This window comes from Crocuta crocuta, unplaced genomic scaffold (genome assembly GCF_008692635.1).
Source record: "Crocuta crocuta isolate KB4526 unplaced genomic scaffold, BGI_CrCroc_1.0 scaffold170, whole genome shotgun sequence".
Lineage (NCBI taxonomy): Eukaryota > Metazoa > Chordata > Mammalia > Carnivora > Hyaenidae > Crocuta > Crocuta crocuta.
In genome coordinates, this window is record NW_027527853.1 from 8,965,997 (window position 1) to 8,983,831 (window position 17,835).

Below are 17,835 nucleotides of genomic sequence, written 5' to 3' on the forward strand. Positions count from 1 at the left end.
TGTCACCTGAAATTAGCCTAGAATCCTGCCATGTATATTCTTTTGTGCCTGGCTTCCTCCACTTGGCATAATGAGGTCTGTGAGAGCCTTCCAGGCCGTGGTGTATATTGATAGTTCATCCCTTTTTGTTGCTGCATAGGAATCTGTGGTGTGAAAACCACTTTTTGCTTATCCACTCACCCGTTGAAGGGCATCTGGGCTGTTTCCAGTTCTCGGCTATGTGAATGGAATAACCCTACCATTTGTGAATAAGTCATTTGATGGACATATGTTTTCATTTCTCTTGGATGAATTCAGTAAGATTTCTGGGCCCAGTGGTAGTAGTATGTTTAACTTTAGATAAAGATTTCTCTTGGGGCACCTAGGTGGCTTAGTTGGTTAAGCGTCCGACTTTCACTTGGGCCATGATCTCGTGGTTCGTGGGTTCAAGCCCCGCATCGGGCTCTGTGCTGACTGCCAGCTCAGAGCCTGGAGCCTATTTCAGAGTCTGTGACTCCCTCTCTCTCTGACCCTCCCCTGCTCACGCTGTCTCTCTCTCTCTCTCTCTCCTAGAAATAAATAAAAATATTAAAAAAAAAAAGGTTTCTCTTATAAAGTGCCCTGGTTCATTTTTGGTGACTATTGCCAGCCCTGCTTATCTGACATCATCTTGTATACTTGAAAATTCTGGATCCGGAGGCACCTAGGTGGTTCAGTCGGTTAAGTGTCTGACTTCGGCTCAGGTCACAATGTCATGGTTTGTGGGTTCGAGCCCCGCGTCAGGCTCTGTGCTGACAGCTCAGAGGCTGGAGCCTGCTTCAGATTCTGTCTCCCTTCTCTCTCTGCCCCTTCCCTGCTTGCACTCCGTCTCTCTCAAAAATGAATAAACATTAAAAAATTTAAAAAGAAAGAAAGAAAGAAGCCTCCAGATCCAGGTGATTTGCTGAGAAACTTGGGGAGTGTGAACTCCCAGCTCCGTGCGGTTCACATACTTAACAAACTTGGGTAATTGAGAATGATTTCACAGTTGTCTTATACGGCTTCCTCCTCCTCTATTTTCCTTTTCCGTTTTAAGGCAGTCCACTTTCAGCTTGTGTTTAGCTACACAGATCGATAGTTGTGTGCTGATGTTATTAGGACTACAGGTGAGAAAGTCCTACTAAGATCAGAGTTTTATTATTTATTTATTTCTGCATGAAAGACTCAAATCCTATAAATTATGGAGGATGATATCTCTTTCTTATAATTTAAGAATGAGGAGACTTACCTGGATCTGATTTTGCCTGTATTCCTTATGCTGGGTTGGAATTTTAAATTAGTAAATTTAAAGAAGCTTTTACCAAGGTGTGAAATAAAGCTGCTGGGGAATGCTGGTCTGCCTGCGAGGCTTGCTCTGGCCACGGCCATCGCCCTCCCTCCCTCACGTGCTTCCCTGCCTTCTGCAGCTCCACTGGGACTCTACTTCTCCAGGGATGCTTACTGGGAGAAACTGTACGTGGACCAGCCGGCCGGCATGCCCCTGCTCTACGTCCATGCCCTGCGGGACGTGCCCGAGGAGGTGCCCAGCTTCCGCCTGGGCCAGCATCTCTACGGCCTCGCCTACCGTGCAAGGCTGCATGAGAACGACTGGATCCGCATCGAGGAGGACACCGGCCTTCTCTACCTTAACCGGAGCCTGGATCACAGTGCCTGGGAGAAGCTCAGCGTCCGCAGTAAGGGAGCCGCTAACCCCCAGCCTGTCTCCTCCTCCCACAGCCCACCTCCCACCCCCACACGGAGGCTCCAGAGGGCGGTTGCTGTGCAGTTCCTGTTGTGTCGGAGTGAAGGGTGAGGTGAGGCTGGCCTGCCTCTGCGTCCAGCCAGGCCAGGGTACCTGGACGTGTTTGGGGCCCGCTCATGACCCTCGGGCCCAGTCCTTCCTCAGTCTGTTGGGATTTTGGAGAACCCCTGGGAAGGATTGGGTGCTCTTTCCATGCTGGACTTAGATGCCTTTTCCAGTTGGGCGATCAGGATTTGGGGTTATGAGAGAGGGGTTAAAAGAGCCTAAAAAAATCAGAAGGTTTTTGATTTAGCAGATGATCTGGAACTTCCTGGAGAATGAGTAGTTCTGCAGAAAGCTTGTCTTCCCATCCACAGCAAGCTGCCCTGGGTCCCTGGTGGGGACGCGAGCCTGGTGCTGGGGAGGGAAGTGGCGTGGAAGGAAGGCCTGGCCAGCTCCTCAGAGCAGGGGGCAGAGCAGAGTGGAGGCCACACGTGACCATGGTACTGGGGGGGTGGAGCAGCTCTGCCTTGTGCCACAAAGTGGTGTTCACATACCCAGTAACTCCCTACCTCCAGGCATCTCCGAAGACATGGCCTCGCTGCACGCTCACACCAGCCCTGCGCCCCCTCATACGGGCAAGAGGCAGGTGGCATGCCTATACACGCAGAGTGGGCGGCACTGCCCAGCAGGGGTGGAATGATTGCACCCCTGTCTGCCAGGTAAAGCCAGGGTCACGTGACAGAGCCCCCCACCGGGTACCCCCAGTTCTGGAGGAGGTGGCATCTGAGATGGGTCTCAGTTCTGCTCGCACTTAGCCGCTGCCATGTTCATCCCAAGCCCCTCTGGGGAACTTGAACTAGGGCTCCAGGGGCAGAGGCCAGAGTGGAATTTGCCAAGGGTCCACTTTTCATAGGAGGCCTGTTCTGTTCATGGTTGTACCTGTTAAGTCCAGTCAGGAGAGAAGCCACATAGTAACTTGAACAGGGCAAGTTTGTTTAGAGAATGAATAACTACAGCCCAGGATTGAAGCAACAAAGGACAGGCTGGTAAGAAGCAAAGAGAACTCTAATGACTATGGGAAGAAGCAATGGGGGGGTGGGGAGCAGCCACTACTCTAGGGCTGAGAGAGGGCCCCGGAAGAGTCCCTGCCACTCTGGCAGAGAGATCCAGACCTTGTTGGAGAAAGAGCCTCCATAATGGAGTTTGCTGGGAGTTCTCCCTCCAGGTGCTGGGGGAGTCTGTCCAGGGGGATGTCCCTGCAGAGGCAGCTCCACGATGCAAGCCCTTGAGGAGGGCGTAGAAGGGAGTGGACTGCTGATTGCTGCATGCAGTAGGAGCCAGCCTGGGGAGGCTCTCTACCTGGTGCTAGACCCGGGCTCAGGGCACCCTCTGGGAGGAGCAATGATGTGATGAAGGCTGGTGGGGAGACATCAAGGGAACAATACACCCCAGTGCTCAGGGCACCTGAGGAATGGGATTTGAGCTGAGACCTGAATGACAAGAGAGGTGGGCTGTGAGGCACCTCCAGGCAGAGGGAGCAGAACCATAGGACCCCGAAGCAGAGACATACCCCAGGTCCAGGGAAGTGGGGGGCAAGCAGAAGGTGGCAGCCAGGGCAGAGAGCCCAGTGGAACCCTGTGGACAACAGTAAGGACTGGGCTTTACACTAGCCCTAGAACAACTGTCGCTTCCCCGCTCCGTTCCCTTCCCGCTCCCTGTAGATGTGGCTGATGCCCCATCTCTCTCCGCAGATGGCGGCTTCCCTGTGCTCACCATCTACCTCCAGGTCTTCCTGTCACCCACGTCCCAGCGTGAGGGCGAGTGCCAATGGCCAGGCTGTGCCCGTGTATACTTCTCCTTTGTCAACACTTCCTTCCCGGCTTGTGGTTCGCTCAAACCCCGGGAGCTCTGCTTTCCTGAGACAGGCGTCTCCTTCCGCATCAGAGAGAATAGGCCTCCTGGCACTTTCCACCAGTTCCGCCTGCTGCCTGTGCAGTTCCTCTGCCCCAACATCAGCGTGGCCTACAGGCTCCTAGAAGGTGAGTGCTGGTCTCGGAGGGCCATCCTCGGTGCCTGCTGTGTGCCGGACACAGGACCGCCAGCCCTTGACATGGGCCATCTATCTGGTGTACTCTCTGCCACCACCCCACCCCTTCATTTAGTATTCCAGAAATAATTCTTGTATGTCTGTCCCGGACCAGGTACTGTACTAGGGGCTGAGGATGTGACAGTGAACTAAACAGGTCAAAATCCTGCCTGCCTGCAGCCTCCTTTCCCCTGGGAAATGGAGACCATGCACATGCCAAGGAAATAGGGTGGCCTCTGGAAGGTGCTAGGTGGGAAGTAAAGCTCCAAGGATGTAGAGGGGTGGAGACTGCGGTCTTAAATCTCGTGGCTGGGGAAGGGAGAGCTGGGGCAAAGGTGGGCGGGCACCAGGCGAGCTGGGCTGGCCCCTGTGAGATCGCTGCAGTGGAGCCGCTGTACAGCTGGAGTGGAGTGAGTGACGGGACAGTGCAGGTACATGGGAACAGAGAAATTCTTGAGGGTCCCCTTGAGGGACTGGGGAGTCATGAAGGCTTGTAGAGGATGGGTGGCACTCACAAGACTCGACTTCCCTCTAAAGGATTATTCTGGCTGCTGTGCTAGGAATGATTTGGTATGGGGCAGTGGGGGGTAGAAGCGGGGAAACAGTTAGGAGGCTACCTGACATCCCTGAGCAGGAGGTTGGAGACTGGAAGAATGGTGAAAGCCACGGGGCAGCGAAAAGCAGTCAGCTTCTGGGCATGTTTGAAGGAGACCTAGCAGGATTTCTTGAAGAGTTAGATGTGGGTGTTGAGGGGAAGGGGGAGCTAGTGTGGCTCCAGGATTCTGCCTAAGCAGCGGACTTTACCACAAGATAGCCCTGGGGAGGCGGGAGGTGGGGACAGGGGTGAGTCCCTGTGGAGGTGAGACGGGGCACCTGAGCAGACCTCCGGTGGGCAGCACGAAGAACTGGGACCCGGAGGGTAGAGTGCTAGTAAGTGGAACCTGGCTTCATGCCAGGTTTACCACGCATGTGCATGCACACGGTAATGAGGTAATGATGTGACAGAAAATCTCAGTAAGGTAAGAAAAGTAGCCATCCCCTCCCCCAGCATCCTCACGTTGCCCCGCATCAGGGATGATGTGTTTGTGCAGGATTGTTAGCCAAACATCAGGTTTAGCATGCTGCCCTCCTCATAAAGATTACATAATTAAATTTTATTGAGCATGTTTTTTGTAACTGTAAACATTAGAGAGAAACATTATATGATAAACATTTCCCACATGTAATCCACATGTACTATGTGGCTCTGAGGAGAGGGGAGGGGCGTTTGATTCCCCACCAAATGGAGATGGCCTAACCCTTCCTGGTTGGCTGTGGGGGCACTCAGTGTTGACTTTCAAGCCTGCAGCATTTCCCCTTTTCTGAGTTATTACTGGAGGATGAATTTCAGGACAGGCTCGGGCTGAAGAGTGTACCACGATGACTGGCCCTCCCCTCACCAGGTGGCAGGAAGATACGTAAGTCACTGGCCATGCAGCAGTGCCTGGTGAGGGGCAGGCATGTAGCCTTCATCATCCCATCTCCTGGTGAGGAAACAGAGTCACGGAGAGGCGGAATGACTGGTCTGGGATCACACAGCCAGAGATAACAGCTGTCCCCGCCACCGCCCACCCCTAGAGAGGCAAGGTTGGGGGTTGGGCAAGTAGGGTGAGCATCCCTCCCTAGGTTATCAGGGTGAGGACCTGACGCAGGCCTTCTGGTTCCCACGCCTCCCCATCAGCACAAGTGAAGGTGGCAGGCACAGGAAAGCCTGTTTGAGCACAGTCGTCACTGCAAACCGGTGCTTGAGTTCCGTACCCACCACCGCTAGAGCCGAGGAGGAGGAGGAAGAGGAAGAGGAGCATAGAGTGGGCCGGCATGCTCCCCAGCTCTGACCCACAGAGCCAACCTCCCCTGCCATCCGGCGGGGCCCCTGAAAAAGCCACCTCACCCTGCCTCCTTCCCTACCCCAGAGTCATGTTGGGATTCCTGGTCTGCTTGGTGCGCAGGTGAGAACCTGCCCTTCCATTGCACCCGGGACTGCCTGGAGGTGAGCACACGCTGGCCCCTGGACCGCGAGCTGCGAGAGAAGTATGAGCTGGTGGCCGCATGCACAGTGCGTGTCGGCGCACGCAAGGAGGAGGTGGTGATGGTGCCCTTCCCTGTGACCGTGTATGATGAGGATGACTCGGCGCCCACCTTCCTCGGGGGCTTCGACACCGCCAGCGCTGTGGTGGAGTTCAAGAGGAAGGAGGTGCCTGCCTGCTGCCCTTGTGCTTGTCTGTTTTCTGCCGTCCATCTGCCCTTCTGTCCACCATTTATTCCTTGGTCTATGCAGCTGTCCATCCAGCTGTGTGGCTGACCATCCGTCTAGCTGTCCATCTTTTATTTGTTCATCCAGCTGTCTGTTGGGGCTTTCCACCTGTCCCGAGGGTAGCTGAGGAGGAGACGGGAGGTCAGCCTAGCTGTCTCCTGATGAGTGTCTGGGCACCCTGAATGCCTAGCCTGTGTCTGACCAGGCTGTCAAAGCCAAGGGCGGCATCAAGGCCAGGGGTATACCTGTGCCTTTGGACGGGGGCACAGCGGTGCTTCCCTGAGTAGGAGAGGATGGCTGCCAGAAGGGTACTCCCTTCCGCCGTGTCAGCTGTCACTGGAGGGCCATAGAGGCTCATGGAGGGGAGCCCCGAGTGCAGAAAAACTGGCAAGTGCCTCTCCCAGCGCAGCACCGCCCACACTACCCATCCACCTCCATGCAGGTGGAGCGTGACTGCCACCTGCTGGGCAGTGGGCCGTCCTGCAGCCGGCTGGCCAAGGGCTCAATGGGAAATGTGTTGTCACTTGCCTCCCTGGGCACCCCAAGCGGTGGATGGACCGGTGGGAGGAAACCACATCTCGTTGGTAAAGGTCGCATGAACTTGGAAGGGCTGCCTTGGGGGTGACAGCAAGGAGTCTGGTTAGCAGTGGAAGCGGAGATGCCCTGTGACTGCTCAGAACTCTCCTCATGATTCCCTCCAGCCTGGTATATAGAAGGTCCTTGGAAGAGGACATTCTGGTGTATGCCTGGGCTTGGATCTGGCTCTGCCATCTATCACTAGGTGACAGTGAGCTAACTCCACCCTGTGGGGTCCCGCTTGCTGTGCTCTGTGGATACCTGGGTGAAGCCTGTCAGCAAAGCACCTGGGCATCTGCTCTAATCCACTCTTATGGGAAATCTGTAGATGTCTGTCACACCTGTTGCACAAGTGAGGCACAGTGGCCCAGGGAGGGTGACTGGGCCAGATTGGCAAGGGACCCTATGGGAACTTGAACCCAGGGCAGTGTGTCCTTAGAGCTGGCTCTGACTGCACATTTGGTCCACCTGTGGTGCACATGCCCTCCTGAAGTCTCAGGCTACAGGGTTTCCGAGGGGTCCCCCTCCCCAGCTCTGACTGGCACCCCCTACTTTCTGCAGGGCACCGTGGTGGCCAAAATACGTGTCTTCGATGCAGACGTAGTACCAGCATCGGGGGAGCTCCTGAAGCGATACACAAACACGCTACTCTCCGGGGATGCCTGGGCCCTCCAGACATTCCGTATCGAGCACGCACCCAACGAGACCTTGGCCCAGGCCAACGGCAGCTTTGTGCGGGCAACTGTGCATGACTACAGTAAGAGGGGCCAGGTGTGGCCTGGCTGGGCCCCCTAGGGAATGCCAGTCTTGCAGCGCCCTACACACACAGACACCTGTCCTCTGAGTCCTAGGATAAAGATCCTTCTACTCCACCCAGCCCTTCCTTGTGTCTACTGGGCTCACTTTCGCCACCCTGGTGGGGTTTTACAGGCTTTCTTCTCTCACTGAACTGCCGCGTGGCAGACCTTGGCAGGACCTTCCCACTCTTCCCCATGCTGACCATGCCAGGGTTCACTGCCCACTACAAACAAATACGTCGTTTCCTGAGGCCTTCCTCTGACTCCTGGCATCTACTTTACTGCCTCCAAGGTGCCCAAGTACCTGGGGATTATTTCTCCTTAGTCCCCGTAACCTTCTACTGACAGAGGTTAGTATCCAGTAGCAGCTCTGTGTGCTTGAGCCAGAGGATCCTACAAAGATTGTCCTGTCCAGCTCCTGGGATGTCCCACAGGGCTGAGCTCCAGGGGCCTGCTGGGCTCACTTGCAAGATGAGACATCTTCATCAGCTGCCTTGCCTCCCCCCACCCTCCTGCCCATGTTTTCTGGGATCACCTTCCAAGTACCCCAGTTGCTCTTCAATCCTTGCTTTGGGATCTGCTTCTGGGCCAACCCAGAATCGCTGGTCCCTTTACCCCTTTCTGCCTGGCCTGATCCTGTGTGTTTCTCATCCTCCCCACCCACACTGAGCCTGAAGGTCTTCTGCCCTGTACAAAGGGAAGTGTCATCCTTGCCCCGGCTCACTCCCTCTAAATACCCTGTGTACCAAAACCTCCCGACCTTCATCTGCCTGTGGCGCTGTGAAACGAACCACAGCCATGCCATTCAACAGGTGCACAGAAGTGTGCAGGCTCCGAGCCCAGGGGGCCTGTGCAGTCCAGGACTCCACTCAAAGCTGCTTGTAGTCAGGAGTTCTCTGGGGGAATGGAGGCCGGTATGGTTTTCCCAGGGCCTCAGTGGTGGTAGATCTTACCTCGTGTACACCCGCACATACATACTCCACATGTACACACTCCACACACATACCCCGTACTACCACATGTACACACGTATACCCTATACACAACACACACAGCCATCCCATAACACACACATACAGGTACCACACACAGGTTACCTCCCAGCTGAGGATTTTCTCAGCTTCCAGCTCAGCACAATGGTTACATTTAAACAGTGGTTCTGATTTAGCCACGTCTGTTATCCGTGCACCCTCTGTATGGAAATCTGTATTTGCCCACGTGTGTATGTACCTGGGACATGGCTGGGAGGCGGCGCGCGGTGGCGCGGGGCGGTGCACCCCGGCAGTCATCACCGTGCCCCCACCCACAGGGCTGGTTCTCAACCGGAGCCTCCCCATCTCGGAGAACCGCTCCCTGCAGCTGACCGTGCTGGTCAATGACTCGGACTTCCAGGGCCCCGGGGAGGGCGTCATCCTCCTCCACTTCAACGTGTCTGTGCGACCTGTCAGCTTGCACTTGCCCAGCACCTACTCCTTCACCGTGAGCAGGCGGGCCCGCCGCTTTGCCCAGGTGAGCCTACAGCCCAGTGCCTACCTCGGGAGGGGCATGGAGGGACCCAGGACCCCCAGGGTGGGGCACTCTGTTTAATAGATTGCAAGCAGGGCTGGTGTTGAGAGACACTCCCTCCCTGGCCTAGAGCTTACACAGAGTGGCCCGGGGGAGCCATGGGCACAGGGCCAGGGAGGCTGGGGCCGTGGCAGAGTGGACAGAATCACAGGGGCAGGGCTAGTGGGCAATTCGTAGCCCTCTCCCTCCTTGTTACTTTTAAAACATATTTTGTCCTACTGTGAAAGCAATGCCAGCTAACTCTTCGTAGGCTGACTTGGAAAGATGTTCCTGGTGGATTATTAAGTGAAAAGTGATTTGTAAAAATACTGGCCTCCCGTGACTGTGCAAAAACAAATTTTCATTGATGAAATTTTAAAAGTGTGTGAATGCAGGCAGCAGTTAACAGTGGTGCCCTCTGCTGGGAAAGGTGGGGAGCGCTTCCGCTTTGCCTTCTGCAAGTGCGTTTACTCTAGCTTATCTTTCATTTGTCATTGAAAAATAACAATTAGAGGTGGAAAAAAAACATAAAGTAGTAAGTATCCGCTAAAAAAGAGGAAGGACAGGGAGACCCTTTCTCTCCTTATTAACTAGTATTTAGCATTTTAGTATAGTTCTACCTAGAATGTTTCTCTTAAGGATTTTTGTAATTTTACTTGCCGTTAGAGCATGCATGAGACTTAACATACTGCTCTTTCCTAATGGAGCAGCTTCAGATACATCCTCTTCAGAATGTCATGTTTAAGGCCGTCTCCAGTTGTCCCCAATTCTGTTGTTGGCTCCCATGCACCCTCCACTCCTGACAGCCACCCAGGCCCAGCACACAAAGGACCCCACCTTGGACATATCCAAGCTCCCTGACCTGCCATGCACCCCCAGGCTTTCCATGGAAGCAGAGGTCAAAGATGGTGGGAGGTAACAAGGCAGAGGGGTCCGAGGGGTCTCTGAGGGGGTGCCAAATGGAAGCAAGCACCGCAAGAGGTATGTCACCTGTGCTCCGGCAAACTTGAGATCAGAGGGACCTGAGTCCCGATCCAGCCTCAAACTCACTATGATCTTTCACCCCCCCTCCCCAGTCTTTATGATTGTTAAGTTGAGGATAGTGACCTTGGGCAATTTTGAGGACCACAGGGGAGAGTGGAAGGAAGCAGGTTTTATGTGGGGGTGTGCTGGGAGATCTAGGAGGTCATAGTTTTGTTGTGCTGTTGGGCCTGGGTGTGGAGGAACTGGCTGTGCCTTGGGCCTGAGCAGGGCTGAGCGAACACCTGCTAAGTGGCTGCAGGCCAGGCTCCACCCTGCCCTCTGTCCCCCAGCCTTGACTCGTCAGAGCTTCTGGTTTTAACCACTGGAACCTCTGTCTAATTCTAACTGAAGTGGCCAAGGGGTAAGAGGGAGAGTTCCAGCCGCCCAGCACCGGGCCCCAGCAACGGCACTGCCTGCCTAGCATCCCCTGGAGAAGCATCCCCTCTTTCCAGGTGTTCCAGCCAGAGTGCCAGGAACGGTCTCGTGTGAGACAGGCAGAATCATGTGGCCTGGGCATGGTGCCCTGACTGACCAGGCAGGTCACCTGGAGTACCCCAGCCACATGCACTGAGGATGGCAGTTGGTGGCCCCTGGAACAAACCTGGCCTGGCCAGAAACAGTGAGGGAGGGGAGGTGGAGCGATGCAGTCGACCTTCGTGCCTAGAGGAGATGGGAGAGTGGACATCTGTCTGGAGGCAGGGCCCTGAGTTCTGCTTCTGGCCCCCAGGAGCAAGGGGCAGGTGGTAGTGTGATGGGCAGGGCAGGGGAGGGCCAGGCAGGTGGATGGGTCTGCAGGTTCCAAAGGTGTGCAGGGACTTGAGGGAAGGTCTGTCATCCCTGGACCCCGTAGGGGGCTATTCCAGGACTCAGGCTGTCACCAACACAGGCCAGTGCCCAGCCCAGCTAAGGCGTTTCCTGTGCCCCATGCCTAGATCGGGAAAGTCTGTGTGGAAAATTGCCAGGAGTTCAGCGGCATCCACGTGCAATACAGGCTGCAGCTCTCCAGCACCAACTGCAGTGTCCTGGGGGTGGTCACCTCAGCCGAGGACACCACAGGGAACCTTTTCGTCAATGACACGGAAGCCCTGCAGCGGCCGGATTGCTCTCAACTCCGATACACTGTGGTGGCTGCCGACCGGCCAACCCGCAGGCAGACCCAGGCCCTGCTGGTCGTCACCGTGGAGGGGACATGTGAGTGCCAGGGCCCGTGGAGGATCAGGACGGGCAGGGTGTGGTAGAGCCACGGGCATCCCCCACGCAGAAGGGGCCTGGGCCTGCCCCCTTCACCTAATGGCAGTGCCCCTGAGCCTGAGTCTCCCCTATAAAATGAAAATGAGAGTGCACGCTGCATAGCCAAGCTGGAAGGGTGACAAGGATAAAGTGTAAAACAGCTTAGCCCAGAGGGACTGAGTAGTAAATGGTCGCTATTCCCCATCACCACTGTCAGTGCATTCTATACATGCCCTTGCTATAGGACTGCCAGATAAAATACAGGACCCTGGTGAGATGTAAATTTCAGGTAAGCAACGAGCGATTTTCTGTTCTAAGTATGTCCCACCCAACCTTTGCAGACTTCCAAGTATGTCGATGCAGTGTTAGGGATGTACTTACAATAAAGCAAATATTCACTTTTTCTCTGAAATTCAGGTTTAACTGTGCATGTGTAGTTTTGGCTGAGTCTACCCACATCACATCCTCCTTCTATACTTATCCCAGCCCAGTAGCTGCCCCACCCCTTGCTGTGACCATGGTGCCACCCCACTTCCTCAGCGGGCCTCATCACTGCCCTGTGCCCTGATGCAGAGGCACCCCCACCCCTCTGGGCTCACCCATGAGAGGCTTGGCCAGTGCTTCCCTCTGCCCCTGGATGCTGGCGGGACCCTGCGCCTAGGCCAGCCCCCTATGACCAGCTTTCTGCCACCCCCAGATGTGGCTGAGGAGCCAGGCTGTCCCCTGTCCTGTGCAGTCAGCAAGAGACGCCCTGAGTGTGAGGAATGCGGCGGCCTGGGCTCTTTGACGGGCAGGTGCGAGTGGAGACAGGGAGATGGCAAAGGTAGGCCCCGTGCAGAGCCAGGGATGAGAGGGGTAATGGTGGCTGTGTGCAAATGGGGTCCATGTGGGCCCTCCTGGCCACTGTGATGGCCCTCCCCACTCCACATGTGTTCTCTAGAGCTTTGCCCCCATTTGTGGTTCGTGATGTCAGGAGAGGGTGAGCGTCAGTGCAGAGTGTGGGTGGCACAAGGACATTCAGGCCATGGGACCACGAGTCTCCTTGGGTTTTGGAAGAGCTGGCCCAAAGTTGGGGTGTGGCCCCAGGCAGTAGGGCTTGGGTATAGCAGCCAACTCCGAGCTGTGCCCACCACCCCAAGGATCCCACTCACGGATTCTCTGCTTGGGCGTCAGTTTGCTCCTTTGGAAGGGACAGGGTTGGCCTGGGAGCCCTGGGGTGCCGCCCTTCTGGCTCTGGCAGTCTGACCATGTGGTAGTGACCAGCCTGCTGTGTGTCGTAGGAATTACCAGGAACTTCTCCACCTGCTCCCCCAGCATCAAGACCTGCCCCGACGGCCACTGTGATGCTGTGGAGAGCAGAAATGTCAACATCTGCCCCCAGGACTGCCTCCGTAAGCAACTACTGGGCCTGCAAGTTCAGGGGCCCAGGGTGGATGGGAGTAGCCAGTGGGAGAGTCTTGGACTCCCACCTGCACTTCAGCCAGACAAGCCTCATTCCTGGATTTTATGTGCCAAGGCTTTTTCCAACATTTTGTTTGCACAAAGGGCTCTACACCCCCCTCCCACTCCCCAAAAGAAACCTCTGGAGACTGGTGCCTGGACCAACACTCTCCAGTGTCTCCCTGGGCAACTCACATGGGTACTCCCAAGCCCTGAATGTCCTGGCTTCCTGCTGCCTCTTGTCTGCTTCTGAAAAGTAACTATGCGTGGACCTCAGTGAGGGCCCTGGACAGTCTGGGGGGCGGGGGGTCCTCCTCCTACCTGCTGGGACCAGGGAACTGATTGGGGGCAGGCCATGCTGATTCCTGCCCAGGTAACCCAGACTTCAGAGCTCACTACCCCTCCAACCCCCCACAACCCCCACGTCTCCCACCCCACCCCAACCCCAGCCTAATATGCCGACATCATGTGGGGAGGGACTGCTCATGCTCCTTCCTGGATAGTCCTGGTTTGTCTGGCCACACCAGGAGGCTTAGTGGGCTACATCTGTCACCAGGCGGCGGCAACATCATTGGTGGGCACGAGCCAGGGGAGCGCTGGGGGATTAAAGCTGGCTTCGGTATCTGCAACTGTTTCCCCGAGGAGAAGAAGTGCTTCTGTGAACCTGAAGACAGCCAAGGTGAGTGGGTGGGGGGCACTGCGGGGGCCGTATGCAGGGCAGGCTCCCATACCTCCCTGAGCCCCAGCGAGCCAGGGAGGATAGTACAGGAAGGCAAGTGAAACCCCAAAAGACCAACCTCCTTCCCTCTGGGCCTCCCGTCTGTGCAGATGCATCTAGGTCAGGGCCTCTACAGAGTGACTCCTGGCCCAAAGTTTTATGGTAAAGATGGAGTTGGAAGGTTCTTCCACCAAGTAACTCTGCATCTGTTCACTTTGTCCTTGGGCAGAGCCTTCTCTGGGCCCATGGCACCATCTGACTCGAACCACACCCTCCCAGCTGTAGCCTCCAGATGCTCCTTCTGGGCCAGCAGGTGCCGGTGGGCAGCATGGGCCTAAGCACACAGGGAGCTCTCCTGCCTGGGCCCAGGGATGTTTGTCTCGTATTTGAGTTGTTGCTGCATGGCACTAGGCCCTGAGCCACTTTCTTTCCCTCTCCCGGTTTTATAAAGAAAATAAGGAATACACTGGGAACACAGCAAAGGAGCTCTACCTCCCCGCCAGCCCTCCGGTTGGCTTTGGTGCAGCGTCCCACAGCTGGCCCTGTGCATACACTCCCTCTGCTGTGTGGCCTCGGGCAGACTGCTTACACCCCCTGGGCCACCTGGCCCTTCAGTAGGAGGGTGATAGCACACCCCCCACAGTACCTGCAAACAGTCAGTACCATGTGTCTGCATGATGCTCATGTTTTCGTGCCACCACACTTGCCAGGCCGCTCAGCTTGTCACAGCAGTCCTCCCGCTGCTGTGGACACGCCGCGCCGGCGCCCGCTGGTATCAGGGCACCCTCGCAGAGCACTGTCCCTCACGGCCACCCCTGCCCGCAGAGCCGCTGTGTGACGAGCTCTGCCGCACGGTGATCGCGGCCGCCGTGCTCTTCTCCTTCGTTGTCTCCATGCTGCTCTCCACCTTCTGCATTCACCGCTACCACAAGAACGCCAACAAGCCACCCATCGCCTCTGCCGAGATGACCTTCCGCCGGCCCGCCCAGGCCTTCCCGGTCAGCTACTCCTCGTCGGGTGCCCGCCGGCCCTCAATGGACTCCATGGAGAACCAGGTCTCTGTGGACGCCTTCAAGATCCCGGTGAGGCTCCGAGCAGGGCCTCCGCCTGGGAGGCAGCCCTCCTGGAGGCCCTGCGGATGGCAGACGCCTCTGGCCTGGGGAAGCTGGGAGGCACGGGGAGGGGCAGACACAGCTCCCTAGTGCCGCATCCTGTAGCCCATAGGTGGCTAATGCATCCTCACCCACCAGGAGGACATCACAAGCAAGCCCCCAGCCTCCGCAGAGCTGCCTTCCAGGGAGGGCAGAGGACATGGAGGCAGTTTGGCAGAGTGGAGAGTGATGGGTGCTCGTTTAGATGGACTGGGATTTGGGAGGGTGGGCCCTGCCATGCCTGATAGGGAACTGTCCTCCAGATGCCCCAAGGGCTGCGGGGAGGCCCTGAGGAGGAGTGTGGATTTTATTCCCAGAGTGTGGGGCCCTGGGGGTTGGGGATTCCGCAGAGGAGGCCCATATTCTGCCTTCATTTTTGCCGGCTGCTCTGCTGGGGAGTCCCTGGGGTGAGTGCAGAGATAGGAGCCCCATGGGGCATCTTGGTGGCTCGGTCATGATCTCACGGATCGGGAATTTGAGCCCCGCCTGGAGCCTGCTTTGTATTTTGTGTCTCCCTCTCTCTCTTTGCACCTCTCTAGCTCATGCTCTGTCTGTCTTTCTCTCAAGAGTAAATAAACATTAAAAAAGAAAAGTGGGAGGCCTGTGATGAGGCACTGTCCTCATCCAGGCTAGCGATGGCAGCAGGCAGGGGCTGGACCAGGGTGGCCACAGTGGGGAGGGGAGTTCATTTGTGGAGTGGAAAGAGGGGGTGCCATGGGGCCTCTGGGCCAGCTGTGGAGGAGGCAGGCCCCAGGACTGTAACCGGCTGGCTGATGGAGAGTGCCAGCCAGAGCTGGTGGGCTCCAACCCACCTTCTCCATGGGAGAGCCTGGGCCTGCAGTCCTTATGGTTCTGAGAGCCCCCGTCCTGGCCAGGCCCTCTGTCACCCTGCCATCCCTCTGTATCCCTGCTGGTCGGTGCCGAGAAGCTGGAAGCCAGGCTCTAGGAGGCCCTGAGAACACTCAGAGCTGAGGGTGCACGTGAACAGAAGCTCCACTCCCAAGGCCTGGCAGCAAGCATTGCAGAGTGTGCACCTTGACAGGGGTCTCCGAGCAGGAAGTTCGGGAGTCACAGGGCCTTTGGCAGTACCCAACCAGGGCTGGGAGGTGGCTGGGGCTTGCAGGAGGTGCTGCTCAAGGGTTCTCACCCTTCGTGAGGGTCTGGGCCGTGGAAGCCATTCCCAGCTGCGGCAGACACTGTGGCCTCCGTCCTGGCTTTCCTAGTTCTAGTCGCTTAGCAGACAGGGGGTCTGTGACCCCTGTCCCAGGAAGCATCCCGGCCTCCACAGCAGGCCTATGGAATGAGCCATTTGAGTCCTTTATAAACCTAGGCAGTTTATGGTGAGATGCACCAGAAGGGCAGTGCCTGTGAGCAGTTGTGCAAGTGAACACACACCACCCTCGGCCCACAGCAGCTTGTGCCCACAGCACAGAGAAGCCAGAGCCCAGCCTGCGGCCCAAGGGCTACCCCGACCGACTCTAAGAACACATCACTCAACTGCTTGACCTTAGTTGTCTCTTATATAAAGTGGGGAGAAATTTTAATGTCTTTTAAGAGGATCAAGTTACTATCTACACATACTTACCGCGGCTTCCACATGCAGTGAACACTTATCCAGTGCAGTGTGGAGGTGAGGACACCAGCATAACAGTGTTGATGTTGTCAGCTCTGACCCTAACTGTGGGTTCCTGGGGAATTTGAGGCAACACCAGGTTGCCCAGCAGCTGGCCGGCAAGGACCCTGGACACAGTGCCGGGAGGAGGCTGCCTCTGCCCACGAAAGCGCACACACACCTGTGCATGGGTGTTGGAAAACATGGCTCTGCTCAGCAGGGCAGAGGAGCCCAGTGGGGTCATCTGTGTGGGTCAGACAAGTCTGGCAGGTCCCATCATAGCAGCACCCCCCAGGTCACACCCACACCCAGCTGCAGGGAGAGTTGGGGCAATGGACACCCAGTGCTGGACCAGGACAGAAGGTTCCCGATAGGTTTCAGCATCTGCAGTCAAGAGTTCAAGGATGCAGGGCCAGGCTAGGGTCTGGGAAGATATCCCAGAGTAAGCTGAGTCGGATTTCAGCAGGAAGGCAGGATGGGTAGAGGGGTGCGTGGTGAGCAGGTAGAGGTAGGTTCAGGGAAACAGCCAGTCCCATGGGAGGAACAGCCTCTTCCACAGGGCAGAATGGAGGTTCCCAGTGGTACCTTTTCTGGGGCACCATACAGGGAAGTTTCCCTGGACACTTCCATCCATGGCTGGGGGTCCTTGGCCAAGAGGCAGCTTGAGCCACTGGTGCTAATTCAGTCCTCTCAGGGCCCCAGGAGCTCTCTAGAGAGGACAGATTGGAGCCTAATCTATAGGACGTCAGTGTCTTATGGGCCTGGTGTCCAAAGCAGAGGCAGCACCAGGAGGCTTGGGCTTAACTCGAGGGAAGAGGCCCCACTCCCATGTGAGTACCCCCAGGTGCCAGGTAAGCCCTGAATCCCTTGTTTAAGAGATGAGGACACAGTTCTGGGAGGGCCCAGGGCATGTTCAATAGACCAGGGACAATCAAAGGTCCAGGCATCCAGAGTCCAGGCCATTTTGTGGCAGCACCTGTCTTCCCATAAGGTGTGGGGTCCTGCCCTCAGTGTAGGTGGGTGCCCATTGCCCACTGGTTCAGGTGACCATTGAACAACACTGGAGCCTGTCCACAAGGCTCATTTACCGGTCTTGTCATCTTCTTTTCCTCTTGCCCTCACCAACTTTCTCCCTTCTCTTATTCTTCTTCTCCCAACCCCACATAGGAGGATCCAAAGTGGGAATTCCCTCGGAAGAACTTGGTTCTTGGGAAGACTCTGGGAGAAGGCGAATTTGGAAAAGTGGTTAAGGCAACAGCCTTCCGGCTGAAAGGCAAAGCAGGTTACACAACCGTGGCCGTGAAGATGCTGAAAGGTACCTGTCCACGCACTGTGCCCAGTTGGCTCTGCAGGAGCCCTGAGGGCTGGACGAAGCCCCCTTGACAAGCAGGGTGCTGGCAGCCAGCCTGGGGCCTTCTCCAGAGCCCCCCATTGCTATTCTTGACGGGCTGCATTCTGGATGACATGGGCCAGGGTGGTCCCTGGACAAACAGGGCAAAAGGACTTCCCTGCTTGGAAGGTTCTAGAGTGGTATTGCTTTTGTATCAATATTAGGCAAAGATCTGAGTTTTTATAAAATTAAAAGCCCTTTTGGCCTTGAACTGACAGCTCTCCCTCCCTAGT

General features: G+C 56.3%; 1 protein-coding gene across 1 annotated transcript in view; it reads left to right on the plus strand.

The window, feature by feature from the left end:
* The first annotated feature begins 1,454 nt into the window (after nucleotides 1-1,454).
* RET (ret proto-oncogene) overlaps nucleotides 1,455-17,835 on the plus strand; it is a 29,425-nt gene continuing 13,044 nt past the window's right edge. Inside the window, exons 1-11 of the mRNA XM_077780070.1 lie at nucleotides 1,455-1,691; nucleotides 3,493-3,780; nucleotides 5,816-6,060; nucleotides 7,258-7,453; nucleotides 8,803-9,002; nucleotides 10,994-11,252; nucleotides 11,989-12,114; nucleotides 12,572-12,682; nucleotides 13,288-13,410; nucleotides 14,275-14,531; nucleotides 17,380-17,527. Of these exons, the coding sequence (XP_077636196.1) occupies nucleotides 1,493-1,691; nucleotides 3,493-3,780; nucleotides 5,816-6,060; nucleotides 7,258-7,453; nucleotides 8,803-9,002; nucleotides 10,994-11,252; nucleotides 11,989-12,114; nucleotides 12,572-12,682; nucleotides 13,288-13,410; nucleotides 14,275-14,531; nucleotides 17,380-17,527 (2,152 nt within the window). The 5' untranslated portion in view covers nucleotides 1,455-1,492. The remainder of the gene's footprint in view (nucleotides 1,692-3,492; nucleotides 3,781-5,815; nucleotides 6,061-7,257; nucleotides 7,454-8,802; nucleotides 9,003-10,993; nucleotides 11,253-11,988; nucleotides 12,115-12,571; nucleotides 12,683-13,287; nucleotides 13,411-14,274; nucleotides 14,532-17,379; nucleotides 17,528-17,835) is intronic.